The sequence below is a fragment of the Dipodomys merriami genome, unplaced genomic scaffold (assembly GCF_024711535.1).
Source record: "Dipodomys merriami isolate MVZ:Mamm:240054 unplaced genomic scaffold, mDipMer1.0.p SCAF_1, whole genome shotgun sequence".
Lineage (NCBI taxonomy): Eukaryota > Metazoa > Chordata > Mammalia > Rodentia > Heteromyidae > Dipodomys > Dipodomys merriami.
The window spans coordinates 39502620-39525825 of NW_027202270.1; the positions used below are offsets into that span (position 1 = coordinate 39502620).

At 35.1% G+C, this 23206-nt stretch overlaps 1 protein-coding gene across 3 annotated transcripts in view; it reads right to left on the reverse strand.

Moving 5' to 3' along the window:
- The window catches only part of Agps (alkylglycerone phosphate synthase), a 109556-nt gene that overhangs the window by 17826 nt on the left and 68524 nt on the right, over positions 1–23206 (reverse strand). Inside the window, exons 13-19 of one of the 3 annotated variants that reach the window (XM_070020327.1) lie at positions 21609–21685; positions 19626–19738; positions 13242–13311; positions 11708–11769; positions 10610–10699; positions 3779–3878; positions 130–187 (exon numbers count right to left, since the gene is read on the reverse strand). In XM_070020327.1, coding sequence (XP_069876428.1) covers positions 130–187; positions 3779–3878; positions 10610–10699; positions 11708–11769; positions 13242–13311; positions 19626–19738; positions 21609–21685 — 570 coding nt within the window. The remainder of the gene's footprint in view (positions 1–129; positions 188–3778; positions 3879–10609; positions 10700–11707; positions 11770–13241; positions 13312–19625; positions 19739–21608; positions 21686–23206) is intronic. The other 2 variants (XM_070020330.1, XM_070020331.1) reach the window with 2 other exon arrangements.

The window sequence follows — 23206 nt, forward strand, 5'->3', positions numbered from 1 at the left end:
ACATGAAAAAGCTTACGACATTTTGGTCCTCTCAATGACTCACATTGTAATTCTCCCCAGCATTTTATCAAATCAAAGATTGTTTGAAGTAGGAATATTAGAAATCCTACTCCCCCCAAAAAAGAGTACCTCCATGGTGATGTGACAGGCTCCCTCCATTCGCAAGGATTTCTTCTCTAGCAGCTGCCTGGATTTGGAAACAACAGAGTGTCGCCACTTAGATTTCACTTGGGAGAGAAACAGTAAGACCCAACTCTCAAATGAGGTGCATACTTACTAGGTTAAACAATAATCAAGCAGCCTCACTTCCCTCCCACTTTGTAAAAAAAAAATTAAAGCAATTAAAATATGAAGCCTAGTTTTGTATTTTTTTCCCCTAGTAAACAGTCACAGTATCTACAAAGACCACTTTGAGATTCTAGGGACGGGGGGGGGGGGGGGGAGGGGAGGCAAAATAATTAACTCAGCAGGACTAAACTGTTAAATAGTAATAAGGAAAAAGCGTGAGGTTTTATGTTTAATATATGTCATATCAAGAGGCATTAATAACCAACATGGACTATTTCCTGTTTGTCTCAGAAAACATCAAGAAATTTGCCCATACTATTTCATTTATTTTCATGATAACTTCATGGAATAATTATAATTACTCCATCTCACAGGAACTATTATTATATTGGAGGCATGACAGTTAAGATTACCCACAAAATATTAGGGATCAACCAGAAAAATCTTTATGGAGCTGGGTACTGGTTGTTGACATCTGTAATTCTAGCTACACACGGGAGGCCTAGATCAGGAAGAAACAGTTCTTGATCAGTCCAGATGGAAAAGTCCATGAGACTCCATTTGAATGGAAGAAGCTGGTGGCAATCCAGCTATGGTAGTAAGCAAAAAACAGAAGGATGTTGGTCTAGGAAGGAAATGAGATCCTATCTAAAAAATAACCAGTACATAAAAAGTGGTAGAGGGGCTGGGAAGATGGCTCAGTGATAGAGTGCTTGCCTTGCATGCATGAGGCCCTGGGTTCAATTCCTCAGCACCATATAAGCAGAAAAAGCCAGAAGTGGTGCTGTGGCTCAAATGGTAGGGTGCTAGCCCTGAGCTGAAGAGCTGAGGGACAGTGCCCAGGCCCAGAGTTCAGGCCCCACGACTGACCAAAAAAAAAAAAAAGTGGTAGAACAACTGGTTAGCAAGTGTGAGGCCCTGAGTTCAAATCTCATCTTTACAGAGAACATTTATTTGGCCAAGGATACTGACAAATTACTTGGCAGTTCTGTAATAATCAAATGTGTGTATGTGTTAATTATTTAAATATGTTAGGTAAAAAATAGGCCAGACACTTGTGGCTGATGCTTTTACTCCTAGCTACTTCAGGGGAGAGACTGGTAAGACAGTGGTTGGAAGCCAGCCTGGGAAAGTTCAAGAGACCTCAGCTCAACCAACACTGGGCACAGTGGTAGATACCTGTCATTCTAACTATGTAAGAGGCTGACAGTGGTAGACACCTGTCATTCCAGCTATATAAGAGGCTGACAGTGGTAGACACCTGTCATTCTAACTATACAAGAGGCTGACAGGTGACAGTGGTAGACACCTGTCATTCTGGCTGACAGTGGTAGACACCTGTCATTCTAACTATACAAGAGGCTGACAGTGGTAGACACCTGTCATTCCAGCTATACATGAGGCTGAGAGTAGGAAGATCATGCTTCCAGGCCACTCTAGGAAAAAAGAAAAGTCCAAGAGACCCCTCATCTTCATAGAAAAGGTTGGGCATAGTTGCTTGTACCTGTCACCCCAGCTACAGTAGGAAGCATACATGGAGAACTGTGGTCCAGGACAGCTTGAGCAAAAAGTGAGATTATCTCAAAAATAATCAGAACAAAGAGGGCTGAAGAGATAAGCTCAAGAAGCAGGGTACCTACTTGGCCAGCACAAAGTTTTAGGTTCAAATTCCAACACAGGACAGGACAGGAAAGGAAAGGAAAGAGGGAAAAGGGAAAAGGGAAAAGGGAAAAAGGAAGGAAGGGGAGGGGAGGGAAGGGGAGGGGACAGGAGAAAGGGGGAAGGGGGAAGGGGAAAGGGGAGGGGAAGGAGAAAGGGAGGAGAGAAAAGGAGAAAGGAAGAGGAGAGAAAGGAAGAGGAAAGAAGGAAAGGAAGGAAGGAAGGAAGGGAAGAAAGAAAGAAAGAAAGAAAGAAAGAAAGAAAGAAAGAAAGAAAGAAAGAAAGAAAGAAAGAAAGAAAGAAAGAAAGAAAAGAAAGAAAGAGAGCAAGAAAGAAAGAAAGAAAGAAAGAAAGAAAGAAAGAAAGAAAGAAAGAAAGAAAGAAAGAAAGAAAGAGAGAGAGAGAGAGGGGAAGGAAGGAAGGAAGGAGGGAAGGAAGGAAGGAAGGAAGGAAGGAAGGAAGGAAGGAAGGAAGGAAGGAAGAAAGGGAGGGAGGGAGGGAGGGAGGAAGGAAGAAATAGAGAGAAAGAGAGAGGGAGAGAGAGGGAAGGAAGGAGGAAAGAAAGAAGAAATAGAAAGAGAGAGAAAAGAACCACATACATTTTTAACAAAATAATAGAGATGCAGAGTAAGAAAGAATAATAGAAACTGGGCTCATCTCCTAATCTTAATGATTCATGAGTACACAATAATCATGAGGTGAAATGCCTACTGTGACTTGAATTTCTCAGAATTACTTAAGTGCATTTAAACTATCAGGAGGTAGGTCAATGTAGAAATGGCCTGAACTAGGAAAGTGGGATCATATCCCATTACAAAGTTATTATAAACCCTGAAATAGAGTTAAGAGTTTTCCAAATGCTAGCCTTTGTTCTAAGAATTTACTGTTTCAAACAAATTCCTGCAAATAAAGTAGCTTCTTAAGATCAGTACCACGAAGCAAATGGCATTTTGGAACAGGAAAAAGAACCAATGTCACTTGGGGTCACTGCACAAAAGGGATTTTTGATAACCAGGCTAAAGGATGAGAATGCACTGAAACTTGAGTTATGGATACATTCAGTATTTTGATTTTAGTATGATTTCATGGGTACAAACATGTTAAAACTCATCAGGTTGTATACTTTAACTATATATCACTTAATACATTTCAGCTATATGTCAAAAAAAGCTGGGAAAAAATAAAGGGGGGAGGTAGGGAAACAACCGAGGACTGAGAGACAACCAATCTATCCATGACATGGATCTAGAAGTATGTTGTGACTCTGGAATTATTTTTTAGTACTATCTTTGGCAAGCACAAACTTAAAACATTAGGACAATAAAAAAAAAAAAGCTTTTTGCTACACATTTCTCCATAGTTGAATAGAGAGCTTTATAATTACCTATGAAAGATATACTGGTCATCAACAGCTATATAAAAATTAGCATCTTAAAGTCATTTAAGAAATGTAACAAAACCTGCTAGCAAATGAGTCCCCATGGCTTACATAAGCATTAGCATACAAAAACACTGAAAATGTAGAATGATGACATTACAGCATAGACCAAAAGGACAAGAGCTGCTGACCTCAACCTGCAGTCATTTACTGGAGATAGGTCAATAGCCAGTCATATCAGATCCCTATAGTCATAGAATTCCTACTGTTATTTAATTTAATATCATGCATTGTAGCACCCAGAGAATCACAAGCTACTGGTCTCATTCTCCATATCATATAGTACATAGGTTTTCTGTGGCAAACAGGCCAGGTAGAACACAGGTAGTTTTAAAAAAACAAGCAAATTCATAGATACTAGAATTAGTTGAGTGAAGCTATATGCACAATTACCTCCGTTTGTTCAAACACCGTCAGTGGGTCACTAATTCCTCTGTAGTTAAAGGCAAAATAGAAGTAGATACATGCACCTGCATCATATGTCTGTGTTACCCTAAAAAACAGACAAAATGTCCACAAGGACTTTAAGTGAAAACAGATTTAAAATCCTAAAACTAAAAGACAAGATTCCTGAATTCACTTAAATATAAACTCCTCTATTCAACTTCCAATTCCAAAGAAGGGAAGCAGATTGGCTCTCTTTACCACTGTTGGCAGGACAAGTGAACTAAGACTACTGCGAAAAACAAAGTATTTTATCATTAAGTGAGTTTAGTCAATACTATTAGTACACACTAAGACTTCTGTTTGCACCATATTACTACAATTTCTACTAGGAAATATAACAAAAATTTTAGCATCCTTATAGAATGCCTTTCAGCAATCATGTTATCTAGAACTAATAGGCAAATAAGTAGCAAATCTAAAAACACTTAAAATACAGTCAGACAAGTACTGGTATAAAATGCATAATCAAAATAACAACAGTTAACAAAAACATTCTTAAAAGTTAACATATCTTGACAAAAAAGAAACAATGTCACTTTTTCCTCTTTACTATATTTAACTAATTTTATGCCCAACTAGTTGCTCATGTATTTTGTGTAGAATTGAGTTGCAGATATATTTCAAATGGCAAAGCTCCATTATTTTTCAAAAGCATGTTTAGAAAATGAAAGACCCCAATTGAATAAAGACAAAGCAATAACAACTTCATCAATTTAAACCAGCCTGGATTATGAAGGACTATATAGATAGAAAATGCTAAAGTAATTAAATCATGAGTGATTTTATAAATATTAAGAAAATCTGGGGGGTCAGGATGGGAAAGGTGCGTGTGCGTGTGTGTGTGTGTGTGTGTGTGCGTGTGCATGTGCGTGTGTGTGTGTGTGTAGACTAACATGGAATGTAGACTATAGTTCTGGTAAGAAAAGTGTTGTATTACTACCATTGGAACTGAAGGTATAGAACTGAAGGTAGAGTGCTAGCTATGAGTGGAAGAGATAAGCAAGAGTATGAGGGCTCTGAGTTCAAGACCCCATACCTGAAGAGAAAGGAAGGCAGGGAGGGAGGGAGAGGAGGAGGTAGGGAGAAGAGGGGAGAAGAAAAGTGAGAAGAAAAAGGGAGGAGAAGGTAGGAGAAGAGAGGGAAGAGGGAAGGGGAAGAAAGCAGAAGGGCCTCAGGAGGAAGGGGAGAAAAGGGAAGGGAAGGCAAAAGGGGAAAAGAGAAGGAAAGGAAGGAGAGGGAGAGGGGAGGAGAGAAGAAACTGAAAGGAAAAAAGATAAAGGAAGGAGGGAGGGAAGGGGGAAGAGGCCTTATTATTGAGGTATAGGATAAGTCAACTAAAGAGACAACTGAGCAAACAGACTGAGAACAAAGCAGAGTGAATTAAAAAATCACAATTATGACATCAAGGGTCAGACAAAAGTGCTAAGCACTGGTGGCTCACGCCTATAATTTTAGCTACTCAGGAGGCTAAACCAGTCAGGGCAGCAAAGTCCAGGAGACTCTTATCTCTAGAAAACTGGAGTGGTGCTATAAGAGCTCAGAACCGTGCCCAGACCCTGAGTTATAATAAATAAGTAGACAGACAGACAGATGGATAGGAAAGAGAATTTGAGGGAGAAACCAAATTTAAAAGAGCGATAGTAAGCAATGGTTATCACTGCTGGGATACCAGGTGGAAAGATGTATCTTCACTCAGTGCTAACTCTACAACCCAGATCTTTTATGTCACATAGGTTTGCTTTTTTTTATTTTTCCTTGTCTCTCTAGACCTATCTTTTCATATGCCACTCATCCTGCCCTTCCTAGTATAAGCCCTTCCTCCTCAAAAACTAGCTCCTCCTCCTGACACAGAAGCCAACTTAAAGGGATTTCTAGTGGCCAAATCTGAAAAATTGCAGCATCCAAGTAAACAATAATAACCATGTGTATAATTCAGTGAAGAAAACACCCATGAACACACACAGACATGGAGATTTGGAAGTCACTCTTTAAAGTGACTTCCAAATGATAAATGTGAAGAGGGTAATGAAAATATGCACCACCATATGCAAATATCACAATAATAACACAAACAAGCTACATGGCAGGAGGCACAGATAGGAAGACTGTGGTTTAAGACTAGCCTGAGCAAAAGCTAGTGAGATCCTATCTCAAAAACTTAAGTGGACATGGTGGTTCATGAATAGGCAGGAGGCAAAAAGAGGAGGATCATAGCAGGAGACTAGTCCTGAAGCACGAAGTATAAAACTTTATCTGAAAAACAAACTAAAGTAAAAAAGCATAGAGATAGGACTCTAGTACTATAGCAACTGCCTAGCAAGCACAAGATCCTGAGTTCAAGCCCCAGTACCATCAAAAACAACTTATGATTAGGAATCACTTTGGGAGATTGGTGATTAGGAGACAGTATAACCAACCAACAAAATATATGAAATCTCTAAGTTTATTCCCCTAAAATATATATTAAACAAAACAGGCAAAACAGTCATTCTGGATGGTGAAACTAAGCAGGCATCACCTTAATTAAGTGATTGAAGTTTATATAGCCAATAATAAGACATGTCAACATCATGCTCTTCTTGACATGACGTACTAAGGAGAGTCCTTGGCTTCTGTGGTATTCCTGTCAGTATATACAGCATGTGTTCCATCCCAAGGAAAGTGAGGGACATTTGTAAAATAACTGGTCAATATTTTTAAATCTGTAATAGTCATGGGAAATAAAGGAAGAGTAGAGTTGTTCTATATTCAAGATTACTGAAGAGAAATGAAAACTAAACTATGATATAATAATGGATTAAATCCTGAATTAGAAAAAGTCATTAGTAAGAGAAATGGTAAAGAGAGATTTGTAGGTTAATTAACAGTGTTAGCACTGATTTTTTTTTTATTGTGAAAATACTGTACAGAGGGCTTACAATTACATGGGCAAGATAATGAGTACATTTCTTATCAAGCATTGTAGCCTCCTCCTTTGTTTCCCTTCCCATCCCTTCCCATACTCCCCCTGACCCCCCTGATTTTTTTTTTTTAGTTTCAATTGTAATTAAGTGAGATATTAACATTTGGGAAAATAGTGAGCAGTATATGGAAACCGTGTATTATTTTTATAACTTTTTTGTGAGTCTAAATTATTATCTGCTACTCCAACAAATAAAAATTTAAAAACAATATAAATCCTTCTCCAGTGGGCCTGAAATGAGCAAAAGTTGCATGTCTACTAAAGAAATTTTTTAAATACTGCATTGTCATCATTATCAGAGCAGCAGCAGCAAGTACACTATCATTAAAAATATTTCCATGGGGGGCTGGGAAGGTGGCTCAGTGGTAGAATGCTTGCCTTGCATGCCGGAGGCCCTGGGTTCGATTCCTCAGCACCACATAAGCAAAAAGAAAAAAGCCGGAAGTGGCGCTGTTGCTCAAATAGTAGAGCGTTAGCCTTGAGCTAAACAGCTGAGGGACAGTGCCCAGGCCCAGAGTTCAGGCCCCATGACCGGACCCCCCCCCAAAAAAAATATTTCCCTGGGTTATCAGCTACAAGTTTTCCAAGCTTCCTTGAAATTAATGGAAATAAATATGACCAAAAATAGGAAAAATGTTCAAACAGCAAACAGAATCAGAAAAGATGAACTATTATCTCTTCCATCAAGTTCACCTTAATAATAAGGAAGAACTTGGAAAACAAATTAAATGATCATATTAAATGCAGCAACATGACCTTAACAGTATCTATGCCCTATGTATATATGGAGATCATATATACTGTGTGTGTGTGTGTGTATAGCAAGAATGTTAAATTATTAAGTCATATATGAAAAGTATGTGGGCTTTCAAAAGCTAATTAGAAAGCACTTAAAAGAGAGCTCAGATAAACAGTAAAATTCTCCAAATGTAATCTACAGAGGTTCCCACAAAGAATTTAATTTAAACAGAAGGAGCCAATACATAGGAAATACTCTTTTTACTACACAATACAAACAGAATCCAATCTAAAATTTTAATAGCCTTTTAGGCCAAATGTTAGGTGCCTCAGAACAGAAGAAATGAACTGTTTAACAATGCTACTGTCAATTTGCCAGCTGTTTTTTTTTTCCCTAGTGTTAGCTCTCTCATAAAAAAAAATTCCTGAACTTTTGTACTTTGAGATCCAGATTTACAAAGTTCAAGAAAAACTGGAAGTTGGGTGCCAGTGGCTTACGCCTATAATCCTAGCTGCTCAGGAGGCTGAGATCTGAGGATCCCGGTTCAAAGCCAGCCCGGGCAGGAAAGTCCGTGAAACACTTATCTCCAATAAACACTCAGAAAACCGGAAGTGGCGCTGTAGCTCAAGTGGTAGAGTGCTTGCCTTGAGCTGAAGAGCTAAGGGACAGTGCTTGGGCCCAGAGTTCAGGCCCCACGACCGGACCAAAAAAAAAAAACAAAAAAAATTGATAGGAAGTTGTTATGATAATAAGCTTGGTGGGCAAATCCTCATTCCTGTGCTGGAATAGGACTAGGTAGGCTTCCTGGGTTGAGATTAAATAATGCCAGATAAATCAGAGGAATAAACATTACAAATAAAAATATAGAAACTCCTTGACTTCTTGAAATCAGTTATGCCTCTTTAAGCCCATTTATAATATGTAAATACTATAAATTCAAAATGCATCCAGCATATGTAACATACTAAACACCATAGCTTAGCCAAGCACATACTTATAACAGTTACATTACACTAGCCTGTGGCTGGACAAAGTCATGTAACACAGGCCTATGTTATAGCAAAGTGTTGAATACCTCATGTGATTAATTGAATGCTATCCTGAAAGTGAAAAGTTGATTGGCTATATAGGAGGTATATATTTGCACTATTATAATGTATAGCAATCCCAAGTCAAATCATCATAAACCAGGGCCAAGTTCTTATAAAGAAAATGCTATTGAACAGAAACATACTTAAACCACACCTACACACATAAAAGGGGAAAATGTAAGGTAGTTATACAATACAGAATCCTAGATTACAAATGGTATCATTTATTTGAAGGTACTCATTTTCATGATCTGTTCTGATTTCCATTTATTCTCTATCCAGTTAATTTTATAACTTTCTAGAGTAATCAAATGTTCAATTCAGTCTTGAGACATTTATCTCCTGGGGTTTACACAGTCTTTGTATTCAGTCAAAAGACTAAATACAAAAGTGTCCCTTCTCATAAAAGCTTACTTTAGAGTTGTTATTATTTAACAAAGAAGGGATCATCAGATAACCACACACTGCCCAATATGGAAGATATTAGCAGTCACACGCGTTTTACATTTAATTTTTTAATTTTTATTTATTTTTTATTGTGAAAATACTGTACAGAGGGGTTAAATTACATGGGCAAGATAATGAGTACAATTCTTATAAAGCATTGTAGCCTCCTCCTTTGTTAAATTTAATTTTTTAACTAACAAAAAATTAAATTTAAAATTCAGTTCTAGTTACACTAACAATGTCTCAATCTTTCCATGTGATTAACAAACTGGATACAGAAAATACTTCTGAAGAAATATCCAGGCTGGGTATAGTGGCTCATGCCTGTAATCCTTACTACTTGGGAGGTAGAGATCTGGAGGATCAAAGCTTGATGCCAGCCTAGACAACAAGGTTCACACATTGTTTCTAATGAACGAATCTCAACCAATGAAAAGCTGGTCATGGTGGAGGATTCCCAGCTACACTGAAAGCTTAAGTAGGAAGCCAGCAGTTTAGGCATGCATAGACATAAATTCAATACCATATATTAAATATAATGAAAGCAAAAAGGGATGGAGACATGGCTCAAGTGGTAGAGTAGCTGGTAATTAGGACAAGGACCTGAGTTCAAACTCCAGTACAGAAAAAAAAAAAGAATTATTAGAAAGCATCAAGTTAATACTCATTTGGATCTTCTGTTCCTTTCATGCCTTTATTCCACTAATAGTCAATTAATCAGCAATCAAAATGGTTAAGGTATTTTTCCTATGATGAAAATAGGGCCAGGGCTACACTGACTCTGTATATAATGTATAGTTTCTTGATCCTACACATGGTTTATAGCATTAGTAAATAAAAGTCTTCTTTTTCCAGGAGCTGAGACACTTGGCTCTTCACTACCAGACTGTTCCTGGTAGAGTTATGAATGATATCCTGCTTCTGAAGAGCTCAGAACTATGTTAAATCCTAGGGGCACTGTATTATGTTATTGATGCTGTATTACATTTATTGATTCATATACAGTGAATTGACCTTCTATGCTAAATGACTAGAATATCTTGGAGAAACTCCTTTGAACAATTAACATACACTTAAAAAATATCAGGAATGTAAAATTGGTCTTGATCAGGGTGTAGATAATAGTGAGAGAGAAATGTAAGGGTAAACAGAGAGGGTGAAGGAGAGAAAATATGGTCATAATATTTTATATACATAAGTGAAAATAGAATACTCATGCTTATTAAAATTGGTGTGGGAAGTAGGATGGTGAGATGGAAAGTGATAGACTGTGCTTGATCAAGGTACACTGATGCATGGACCTATGAAAATAAAACCTCCTTGTACAACTAACTGATGCTGATTTTTTTTTAATGAGAAAATAATTGCTAGCGACACAATCCTGACAAGATGACAAAGAAAGCTCAGGGAAGGTTACTAATTGGAATAGACTAAAATTTCTCCTTAGCTGGCAAAACTGTATTTCTCTACTAATTTGAAACAGGTTTTTTTTGTTTTTGTTTTTGAATAAGGAGTATGTAAATAATAAGAAAACTTACCTGCATGTGGAAAGAGGTGCAAACTGAACACCTTTCTCTTTGCATTCCCTTCTTATTCTTTCTTTTACATTTCTACAAAGATCTACAACTCTGGAAAAAAATTAAAATAATACTGTTTTCAAATAAAAACAATACAAATTCTGTTACGTACTAGTTTTCATGATACCCTGCAAGACCAATATGTTCTTAACTAAGTCTTTTATTCTTACAAAAATGAACAGGAGTCATTCAAATTGACCCTCGACCCTCTGATCATAATTTCAAAGAGAACAGAATTGTTCCTTTTTTTTTGCTTTTTTTTTGTTATAGGAAAAAGGCATGTCAGAAGAGCATATTCAAATCTTTTGTAGTTTCCTACATTAGGAGAGTTCAATTTCAAAATAAATGTAAATACAAGATTTTAAGAGCTTTAAAGAACATGTTAGTGAGGAACTGATATATCTTAATATAATAAAAATAAGGACATAACATGCAAATGTGGAACATGTTAATCAAAATTCAAATCTGGATTATAAGAATAGCAATCTTTATCCATGCCTAAGAAGTTCACCTTAATTTAAAAATAATTCAATCAATAATAATGGTTTTATATTAAACATTCAAAAGCCTATTCTTAAATTAACATCTAATACAACATTTATTTTATACAAACTACATGTAAAATGTTAATGTACTATGATATACTGATATTAAATTGTGAAGCCAGGAGTACACCTGTAATCCTAGCACTTGGGAAGATTTCAAGTTTAAGGCCAATATGGACTATACAATGAGTTCAAGGTCAACCTGGGCTACATAGTGAAACTTTGACTCAAAAAGAAATGATGGGAGACAGAGAAAGAGAGACAGAAAGAAGAGGAAGAGAAAAACAATGAAAACAGAAGAATAGTTAATAATTCTTAAAGGTGATATGGAGTTGGGGGCTTGCAAACATGGCATCCTTCTGAGGATATTAAGTTAAAGACAAGTAGCTACTTTGTTTTAATGTTTCTTCATCAAATTCCAAGTTTATGTATTCACAGAGAAATATATTACATGCACCCATACATTTAGCAACTCAGAAAGCATAGTTAAATGAAGTATTTTATTAGATTTTACCTGTCCCAAGGAGCAGAAGTCTCAAAAGACTCTCCTACTACATAATATTCCAAACCCAAGTCCTGTTAAGACACAAAAAACACAAAACCACAACAAATACAATAATCAATAATACTGTCAGCATTTCAAGACACTTAATATAACATATTTCTAATCCAACCTCAAGTGTTCTGTATTATCTATCTCAGAAGAACACTGGAAACTTCTGGGTGGTATATTACCTCTCTAAGTACAGAAGCTTTGTCTGGGTTGTTCTCTTTGGCAACACACACAGCTCTATAAACAGAATCTCTATCTAGTCAAAGTCTTAGGTATATATTAAGAGGACTAAAGAATAGATTTTTAGAGGCCTAAATAGCAAAACAAAATTAAAAATTGGGCACCAACATGAAAGGAAGAGGAAGTAAAAATGTTGGAGATCTTTGTTTTTCCTCATATACTTTTAAGAAAAAATTTAGAAAATAATAGTGCCTCTTTTTGAAGTGACAATACATAGAGCATTTGAAACTATTCTGCTACGAAAATGTAGCATACAAAATATAATAATTAACTTGTAATACTCAATTTATTTAGCCAAATTAAAGTTGTTCTATTACCAGAGCAGGAAAGATTCATAAACTGCCATAGATATACAAGTATTTTAAAGGAAATTTATCAGAGACAAAAACTTTGTGTTTTCATTTCCAGAAAGATGAATCATTTCAACACCATTAATGGTAAACAATGAAAATCTCTAGATTATTGTTCTTTTTTCTTATGCATTCATTTGTTCAGTAAACAAATACCTGTGACAATGACAGTATACATCAGAAGAAAAAAAAATATATATATATATATATAGTTGGTTGTGGGCCTGACCTCTGGGCCTGGGCACTGTCCCTCAACACTTTAGCTCAAGGCTAGCGTTCTACCACTTGATCCACAGAGCCACTTCTGACCTTTTCTGCTTATGTGGTGCTAAGGAATCGAACCCAGGGCCTTACACATGCAAGGCAAGCACTCTACCACTAAGCCACCTTCCCAGCCCCTCAGAAAAATATTTTAAGGATAAAATAAATCTAGGGCAAAAAAAACCCCTTCCATCATAGTTTGTCCCTGCTTCAATCTTAACTAGAACCTTAAAACTAAGACACTCCAAATTGTGTCTATGCTATATATGTTAGTTATGTTTTATTTTCTAGAATTCTGAACTCAGTAAAATTCCTTAAAAATATTCTTCTACAACATTTTAAAGCTATTTAGAGAAATTTAAGAAGGAGCAAATTCTCAATAGGCTATCTGAAAAATGAAATCTCAAGTTGGGAGGAAAAGGTAGGATCATTGTTCAGGTCCGACTCTGACAAAAACATGAAATATTTGGAGTGGGTGGAAACCACAAAAACACTAAGAACAACAGGAATGTTGCTCAAGTGTTAAGGGCATAAGGCCCTTAGTTCAAGATTCAGTATTAGAAGAGAAAAAAGAAACAAACAAAATTCAGAATTTAAAGGCAAAACTTTAAAGCTTAAAGAATCTTTAAAACAGATTAACTTACTCGAATATATGCAATGACATAGGTCAGCAAATAACCTCTTTGCCCATTATCTTCTCCAGCTGCCAGTCCACTATAATTTAAGAACAAATTTATTTTAAATGTATCACTAAACTACCAAATTGATATCCAACTATTTCACACATTAACATGTATTAAATCTCATTTTTATCCTAATTTCACTTATCAAAAATATATCAAGGAGCTATCAAGAGAATAAGATTGGGTAGCAAAAAGCTGAAAATACTTTTTATATTTCAATCTAGTCATTAAGTTAAAAATTCTAGCGGGGCGCTGGTGGCTCCCGCCTGTAATCCTAGCTACTCAGAAGGCTGAGATCTGAGGATCATGGTTCAAAGCCAGTCTGGGTAGGAAAGTCCGTGAGACTCTTATCTCCAATAAAAAACCACTAGAAAACCAGAAGTGACACTGTGGCTCAAGCGGTAGAGCGCTCGCCTTGCACTGAAGAGCTGAGGGATGGCACCCAAGCACAGAGTTCAAGCCCCACCCACCACTGACCAAAAAAAAAAAAAAGTTAAAAATTCTATCTACCAAGCTAGTAATACTCAAATGAACTCAACTACTTCGGAGTCAGGCATGAGAAATAACCTTAAAAAAAAATCAGAATGACCTTCACTAGCATAAAACAAAATACTTAAAATATTATTAATTTATTCAGGTAGTTTGAGTATCTTTCGCCTCAAATCCAAGATGCCCCAAAGTTCAAAACTTTCTGACCAACATTTCGTCCCAAATAGGAAATTTTTACAGTAGGTTTCAAGTAATAGATTAGGGACCAAAAAATAGTGTACTAAAAAAATACTGTATAAAATTAACTTCAGGCCATGTGTTTAAGGTGTACATGAAACATAAATGAATTTCCTGCTATAGACTTAGGTCTCATCCTAAAGAAAACTCATTAGGCATATATAAAGATTCCAAAATTGGAAGCATTTCAGATGAGGGATACTCAACATGTGCTATATTTTAAATTCTTATACTCAAATTATTACAGTCTGATACATATAGAAAGTATGTGATAATTAAATAGTAATTCCAAAATACTAACAGTTTCTTGAATACCTAAGTACATTGTATTTGGTATTAAATATGGTATCCTATGAAATTATTTAAAAGAGCGAGAACAAGTAGTAATATATAGAAATTGCATTTGATTATTAGAATCAACCCCATGGAACATATAATTCAACTATTATTTTAAATGAATAAAAATTGTTTTCTACAACCTTTAGTTTAAGATTTTGTGTGGGGGTTCTATTCTCAAAAAATAACTTTTAATTTCTTTTAGTCAATTAAAGGAAGAATAACTTCCCTGATGACCTTAACTTATAATGTATTAAATCCTTTCTTTTGCTGAAGTTTTGCTGGACTTCGATATAGACATGTATTCTCTTATTCTATACAATACTGCATCACAAATTCAGGCTGGAACCTGTGGGAAAAAATCAGTATTTCCTGGCTTACTTTTATAAGTATACAAGTTAGAGGCATCCAGGAGTGACAGACCTGACCAAAGCAGCTCTGGATTGAAGATAAGAGTATAACAGAATAAGAAGATTGTTGGTATTAAGGCAAGTTAAAGAGCAAAGTAGACAGAACTTAGATCAAGTCATCAAACATAAAGAGACAAAAAACAACCCTAGGTTGATGTGAGGTTGGAGGTAAAGAGCCAAACTAAGTCCCAAAACCAAAGGAAAACAAAGCAGAAAATTATTATGACAATATTTTAAGGAAAATATACAAGCTCATAGCTCAAGGAGACATAACACAAAGCTGGACTCTGTAAAAGAGAAAAACAACTCAGGCTTAGGAAGTAGAAGCTGTTCACTCTGGAAGTAGTGGGAAAATGAAAAGAGAAAATATGTTAGAGATCTGTGCTTGGAATCTCTTAGAAGGATCATGTAAGGTATGTTCTGTGGTAAAAAGCTGTAAGCATGAACACTTAATAGGCCTGTCTCTATATCAGGATAAGACTACATCTTCTTTCTAGTCCCTGATCAAGCCATCATTTTTAAAAATCATCATCTAATATTTGATGTGTAGACAGGGAGTATTACACATTGAGATCTAGTGGTACAAATCATACAGAAATACACATTTTTCTTTAATTCAGAAAAAAACCCTTTTAACTACATTCTCATTCTAACGTCATAAATCCTAATAGAGAAGAAAAAGCAATGAGGTGCTTTAAAAAATTACACACACACACACACATTTCCTTGAAAATTTAGCTTGTAGAAGCTCCTTTTGAGCTTTCAGAACTATGAATCTAGCCAGAATTATCTTTTTTTTTTTTTTTTGGTCCGTTGTGGGGCCTGAACTCTGGGCCTGGACACTGTCCCTCAGCTCTTCAGCTCACGGCTAGCACTCTACCACTAGAATCACAGCACCACCTCCGGCCTTTTCTGCTTATGTGGGTGCTGAGAAGCGAACCCCAGGGCCTCATGCATGTAAGGCAAGCTTTCTACCATTGAGCTACTTTCCCAGCCCCAACTGGAATTATCTTAAGATACAAAAGGTAAAAAACTGCAGAGCTGAGAAATTAAATTCTTCCAAGGTGTCATTTTTGCAGATAATCCACAAACCTGTGCTCTGATTCAAACTGTTTTAAAGTGAGAATGTCCATCCTCTATTTCCTGCTCTTGGCAGAAATGTCAAACATCAATTTCCAAGTTACTCAAACGTATTTAAAGCTGTTCATAAAGAAGGACTAGAAAGACAAGTCAAAGAAGAACGAGAGACAATCACCTTACATACAAGGGCCATCTGGTGAGTCTAATCACTCTTGTATGAAATTATGTTAAACAACGCAGATGTCTCCTTAAAAATAATAACATACCACCTTAACTTCTATACTAAATATCAAAATACCTGTTATGATTGCTGACAGGCAATGTTTATCCTGTGTAGCTCTTAGAAAGGTGAAAAAACATTACTAACCAACATGAATAAACAACCAAAGTATGTATGACCATTCAATATTTAGATACTATTGTCTGTTGAAACTTGGGTAGGAGTAAAAGGAAAGGAGCAAAACAGGTAACATATAAAAATATTCTAAGCTAGTCCAATGGTTCAGATCTACAATCCTAGCTACTCAGGAGGCTGAGAGAGATCTAGAGAACAGCAGTTCAAAACAAGCCTGGGCAGTAAGTCCTTGAAACTCCATCTCTAAAATAACCAGGTTGTAGGTGTTGCTTAAGTGGTAGAGCTCCAGTACAGCAAGCAAAGTCTAGCAAGCCTGAGGACTAGACTTCCAACTCTAGTACTAAGGGAAAAAGATTCTAAACCGGTAGAAGCATTTCTTTAAAAGCAACCAATTTAAACTGAGGAACAGAAGAAAAGAAAAATTATTAATGCCCCAAAGAAAAAATAAAAGACCTAAACCAAAACAACATATAAAAACTTTGGCAGGCCAGGCCGCCGGTGGCTCACGACTGTTATCCTAATTTCTCAGGAGGCTGAGATCTGAGGATCACAGTTTGAAGCCAGCCCTGGCAGGAAAGTCCATACAACTCTTATCTCCAATAAACTACTCAGAAAAAGCTGGAAGTAGTATGCTCAAGTAGTAAAGTGCTAGCCTTGAGAGAAAAAGCTCAGGGACAGTGTGTAGGCCCTGAATTCAAGCTGCAGGATTGCTCCCTCCCCCCCCCCAAAAAATAGCAGAAAAAAATAGCTTCTTCCAAATTATTATACAGATGGAGAAGTGACAATAATAGGTTGGCAGAGTGGGGCTAAAATAACAAAAATACACTGAGCTCAGTAATTAGAACAAAATACTACTGTCTACAGAAAACTGGGGCCTCCACTAGAAAATAAAAATGTTTCCAGGTATTAAAAAATTCAAAATATCTAAGTCATCTCCTTTGTAACCATCTTGGTTACTCTGAACAGATAATTTTATATCTACATGAAAGAAGTCAAGGTGAAAATACCTAAGAAATTAATTACAATGTAACAGCTTATTAGAAGCCACATAACAAATTCCAAATGAATGGTGTTCTGTGAGAAACTGGCATTAACATTTATGAAACAAAACCAATGGAATGGTTCTGGCAAAGACCTAAAGAATAAAATATACTGTTTTACAAGTACCATAGTGATTAGGCATAAATGAAGCAGAAAACAGGCATCAGACACATTTGCTAACTGGTAATGATTGCCTAGCTGCTCTGAATTGCAATTATAATTATTGATCCCATAAAGTAAGTGTGTGTGTGTGTGTGTGTGTGTGTGTGTGTGTGTGTGTGTGTGTGTGTGTGTGTGTGTGTGTGTGTGTGTGTGTGTGTGTGTGTGTGTGTGTGTCTGTCAGTCAGTCTGTCTGTCTGTCTGTCTGTCTGTCTGTCTGTCTGTCTGTCTGTCTGTCTGTCTGTCTGTCTGTCTGTCTGTCTCGGGATGGGAGAATAAGGTAAAACCATATAAATTTAATCCTATCAACAGTGATTCAAGTATTAACAGCAAAATGTCCTATTTTGTTTCCCTTAAGTTCTCCTAGAAATTTTTTAATGAAGTTAGATATGTAAATATATAAGGGAAAAAGTTTTAAGTTTCAATCCTACATGTATTCAAAAAAAAAATTTTTTTTTTTTTTGGTCCGGTCGTGGGGCCTGAACTCTGGGCCTGGGCGCTGTCCCTCAGCTCTTCAGCTCTAGGCTAGCACTCTACCACTTGAGCCACAGCCCTACTTCCGGCTTTTTTCTTTTTTCTTATGTGGTGCTGAGGAATCGAACCCAGGGCCTCAGGCATGCAAGGCAAGCGCTCTACCAATGAGCCACCTTCACAACCTCAAAAATTTTTAAAGTACTTTAGGTTTGTGCTTGCTAGAAAGGTACTCTGAATACTTGAACCATGCTGTCAGCCTTGAATCTTGAATACTTAAGACTAAAAAAGATGTTTTAACTTAAATTTTTTTGACTAATTGTAAAAAAAAACCTCTAATTAAATTATACATGCATTTTATATATATACGTATATATATAAAATTTAAAAAGTAAAAAAATTGGTGTATACATAGGGCTAAATAAACTCTGGGAAAAATATATTTCAACATTTGAAACAAAAATGAGATTACTTGAAATTCAAGACATTTGATTATTAAATAAATCCCTTTAGAATAATTACTTTTAACTAATTTAGCTAAACATCAGTAACTCTCCTAAAAAGATACTAAGGAAACAATGTAAAAGGTAAAGTGAACTTTATCTTTTACTAAAGAAAACAAAATTCTTCTTGCTATTTTTCAAAATAATATAAAAATAAAAGTGAACAATTAGTTTCCAATACTCAAAACAAGTAAAAAAGTAAACTAGTAAGTTCAAAATTAGAACCTTTGTCACTCTAAGAACAATATTTTTATTTTGCTATGTGCATGGCCTAGGGTTTGAACTCAAGGACTGGCTACTGTCACTGTCACTGTTCAATTCTGGCGTTCTACCACCTGATCCATAGCTCCACTTTTAAAGATAAGAGTCTCATAGACTTTCCAGCCCAGGCTGCTTTGAACTATGATCCTCAGATTTTAGCAGCCTCCATTAGGATTACAGGCATGAGCCATCAGCACCTCGCTAAGCTCAATCAATCCTACCAGTAAAGGGCTAAACTATTTTATATGTGGAAAAAATACATAAGACTGGAACATTCTAAACCATATGTTCATTTGTTTTTTTACAAAAAGGAATGAAAGTAAATATAAAGAACCCATGCTACACACATATACATGTATAATATGTATAAAACAGAAAAGGTAAGAAAGGTTAATGTCTAGAAAACTGTTAGTTTATGTACTTAAAAGAGGGAAAATGTACTTCTGATAAATGGCATTTCCACTGTAATTCTCATCCATCAGTCTTATAATCTATCAAAAAGACAGACAGAAACCACCCTATCATTATTCAGTTGGTTATAAATGTGAAATGTCTTCTGTTTCTTTATACCAGCACAAAAACCTAAGTGACAGGAAATGGAGCAGCAATGATTTATCAAATACGATAGATTAAGTACAATTGCCTTTTAAAACACACCAATAGCATGCTTTATTCATACATACTATAACTCAAGAATAACATGAAAATGTTTTTTCTTATTTTACTCTTGTACAAACAACGAATTAAATGAGCAAAAGTACAAAACTCTGAAAAATAAAATATTTAGTATGTGTATGTATAGTTAGACAAGAGCAATTAATCAATCTAACATCCTACAAATTGTGGCAGTAAAACAATTTTCCACAATAGCAAATTTAAATAAATAGCTACCAAAAGACATGCAAGTCTCATAGAGATATAAATCCCTAGTATATTAATAAATGCTTGAGATATTAGCATTCCAGCTTGACTTTCTCTTGATATTATGAACTTAAAACCATACCCAAATTTTGCAGCAATGTCATATACTTGTTTCTCATGTTGAAGAACCTTTTCACGGTCCCCTTCAAACAGTAATGTGGCGACACTTATTTGATTCGGATCAAATCCTTTAAACTAAAAAATAAAATATTATTATAGCTAAGTTTTATCCTATAAAACAGTAAATCAAAATAACTTTTACATTTTTCTTTCTGATCTGGGCTTAAATATACCCATCTCTTAAAAATTGAGCTTTGTTACATTTTGTTAATCAATAAGAATGTTTAATGTCATTAAATCACATTTAAAGATACAACACTTGCCATGCAAGAGGCCCTGAGTTGGATCCCAAAAAAACAAAAACAAAAAGTAAACACAAACCCACAAAAACTTTATGTGAAAGTATTACATGTCTAAATCATAATGACATAATGGTATATAAATACAACAGATAACATCAGAATTAAAAATGTCAAACCAAGTAAGAGCTACAAAATGAAACAACAAGTAGCTGGACATAAGGGGAAGAAAATCAACAGAATTCCTATATCCCAGTAATAACTTATTAAGTAATACTTTTAAAAAGATTTTGTACATAAAATTAAGGTAACAAAGATCTGCAAATAAGTAAGTTCAGTAGGAAAAAAAATCTGAAAGATATGTTCCTGAATGCATAAATTATTCTAAGCCTGCCAATATTTTAAGTTAATATATTAGTTTATTCTAATTCAAAAATCCCAATGGACTTTCACAATAATAGGAAAAACCAGACCTACAACAATTAAATCTATTTAAATTTTCAAAAATAAATGACTCATTTAAAATAATTTAAAATATTAAAATGAGACTATTTCTTGGAGATGTACCATACAAACAAATGTCTTAGGCAAGACAAATCAATGTATGAGTAGCAGAAGTCGATAGGGGTGTCGGTAGCTCACACTTACAAACCTAACTATTTGGGATCTGAGATCTGAGGCTCACCATTCAAAACTAGCTTTGTCAGACAAATCCTGGAGACTCTTATCCCCAACTAACAAGCAAAAGGCCAGAACTGAAGCATAGCTCAAATAGCAGAGTGCCAGTCAAAAATGTAAGCTGCTGTGTTCAAGCCCTAGTATAGCCACCAAAAAAAAAAAAAAAAAGAGTATCAGGTATTAAAGATGACAGTGCTCATACAGCTGATTAGCATAAGAAAGCAGGAAGTGAAGATCAATTAATATTTTTATCTCACATCATAAAATTAAAACAGAATTAATAACAAAGAAAATTTCAATTTTTACTTAACAAAAGAGGGAGACAGAAACAAGCAATCCTAATTATATTTCAAAGAAAGGAAGACTTTTCTAAATTTGTGATTAAATAACCACAGGAAAAAATATAAATTTGAAACAAGCACCAAAACAACAACAAAAATCCTATTAAAATGGAGGCACTTCACTGGGTGAAGCTATTTACAAAGGGCTTCTAATAATCCCATTGCTCAACAAATTACATTCAAATAATTCACACAAAATTTTATCTGGAATAAAAAGATATATGCTCAGTCTCTCCTTAGTTTCAAGAATCATAAACTAAAACACAGTACTATTTTCACTCTAGTAAATTTAAAGCATAATAAACAACAAAAATCCTATGCAATGACAAGGTTATAACAATGCACATTTATTGCTAGTGGTAATATAACCTACTGTAACTCGTTAGGAAAGCAATTTAGTAATCAAAGGTGTTTAAAAAATTTCACATCTAAGTTTTTACTGTAAAAATTAAAATAGGAAATGTTATCACCATTAGATTGTCCAATACAGTGTTATTTTTTTAAACTGGAAAAGAAAAATTTCTGAAACTGCAAGATGGATGTGATCAAATATTTATTCCAACATGAAAAATAAAATGTAGACAGTAACATGAAAAAACACTTTTATACAGCAAGTTCATTTAAGGAGAAGGTAAGAAACAATATATTAGCATTTAAAATTTTTAGCATTTTATTAAAAAGGCTTACCTTTGTAATATAAAACTTTTTTAGCCCATCCAAAAATGATGTAAAAATAGAGGAAACTTGAGGTTTAAGAGCATGACCTAAAAGAAAAAAAATTATATTTAAATAAAATTATGCTGAAAGAAGATCAAAAAGCTATGTCAACTTACTATTACAAAAATGATACAAGCTTAATGACTAATGTTTTTAAATGTTTTATATATACTTATAACTAACGTCTCCATCTTTTGTCTTCATCTTCTTTCCAATGTCACAACTTTTCATTTACGAAACCCACTGATTTTTGCATAAAATTACCAAATGCAATCAATGTTATATATAGTTTAGGTTATTGTTCAGTGTAAAACTACTTCATTAATTTTTATTTCATTAAGAACACACAAGTGGGGAGTGGTAAACAGGAGAAAATGAGGGAGGAGGTAACAGTGTTTTAAAGGAAATGTAGTTACTACACCTTACTTATTATGTAACTGTAACCCCCTGTGTTCATCACCTTTAAAATAAAAAAACAAAAAACAAAAAACACCCAAGATGGCTGGTTTAACTTTTATTTTTTAATATGCAGAAACAACTCAGTTATCATCAGAATTTAATGTTATATCTGAATTCTTAACTCATCCAAAATTCATGGCATAGAAGGGCAATTTCTTTTTTAATCATACATGAATAGTTAAAACTGCAAAAATAAGATAAATGGCATATCAGAATCTGTTAACTACATATTTAGCTTGAGTGAAAAATCTTTGCTGTTTTCTGTTTTTAAAGAGTAGCAACTTCCCAATTCTTATGACCCTCATTTAAGAGTTATACATCTAGCTTTAATGCTATGGGCTCAATGCAGAAAAATATGGCATTATATATATAATTTTTATGAAAAAAGTTAAAGTCTTTAATAAATATAAAATTATTTCCAAGTAAAAGGCTTATTTTTTTAAGCCTTAAATGGGGATTTTGCTTTTAAAGTATAAGCTCTTCCTTTAAAATAAATACAAATAGCAGGGCACTGGTGGCTCACACCTGTAATCTTAGCTACTCAGGAGGCTGAGGTCTGAGGATCATGGTTCAAAGACAGCCCAAGCAGGAAAGTCTATGAGACTCTTATCTCCAATTAACTACCAAGAAACTAGAAGTGGCACTGTGGCTCAAGTGGTAGAGCACTCCCCTTGAGCTGAAGAGTTGAGGGCCAGCACCCAGGCCCAGAGTTCAAGCCCCACGACTGACAAAAAAATAAAAAATAAAAATAAAAATAAAAATAAATAAATACAAATAGTAAACTAGTCATTTCTATAACAGCAATTAGTTAGTCAATATATCTAATACATATATTTTGTGTGTCTGTGCCAGCCCGGGGGCTTGAACTCAGAGCCCAGGTACTTTTCTTGAGTTTTTTTGCTCAAGGCAAGTACTCTACCACTTGAACCACACCTTCACTTCTGGCTTTTTTAGTAGTTCTTATTGGAGATAAGAGTCTCACAGTTTTTCCTGCCAGGGCTGGCTTTGAATTCTGATCCTCAGCTCTCAATCTCCTGAGTACTAGGATTACAGGTATGAGCTACTATCACTTGGCACCATCCATTTACTTTTTATTTTAAGTGAACCTA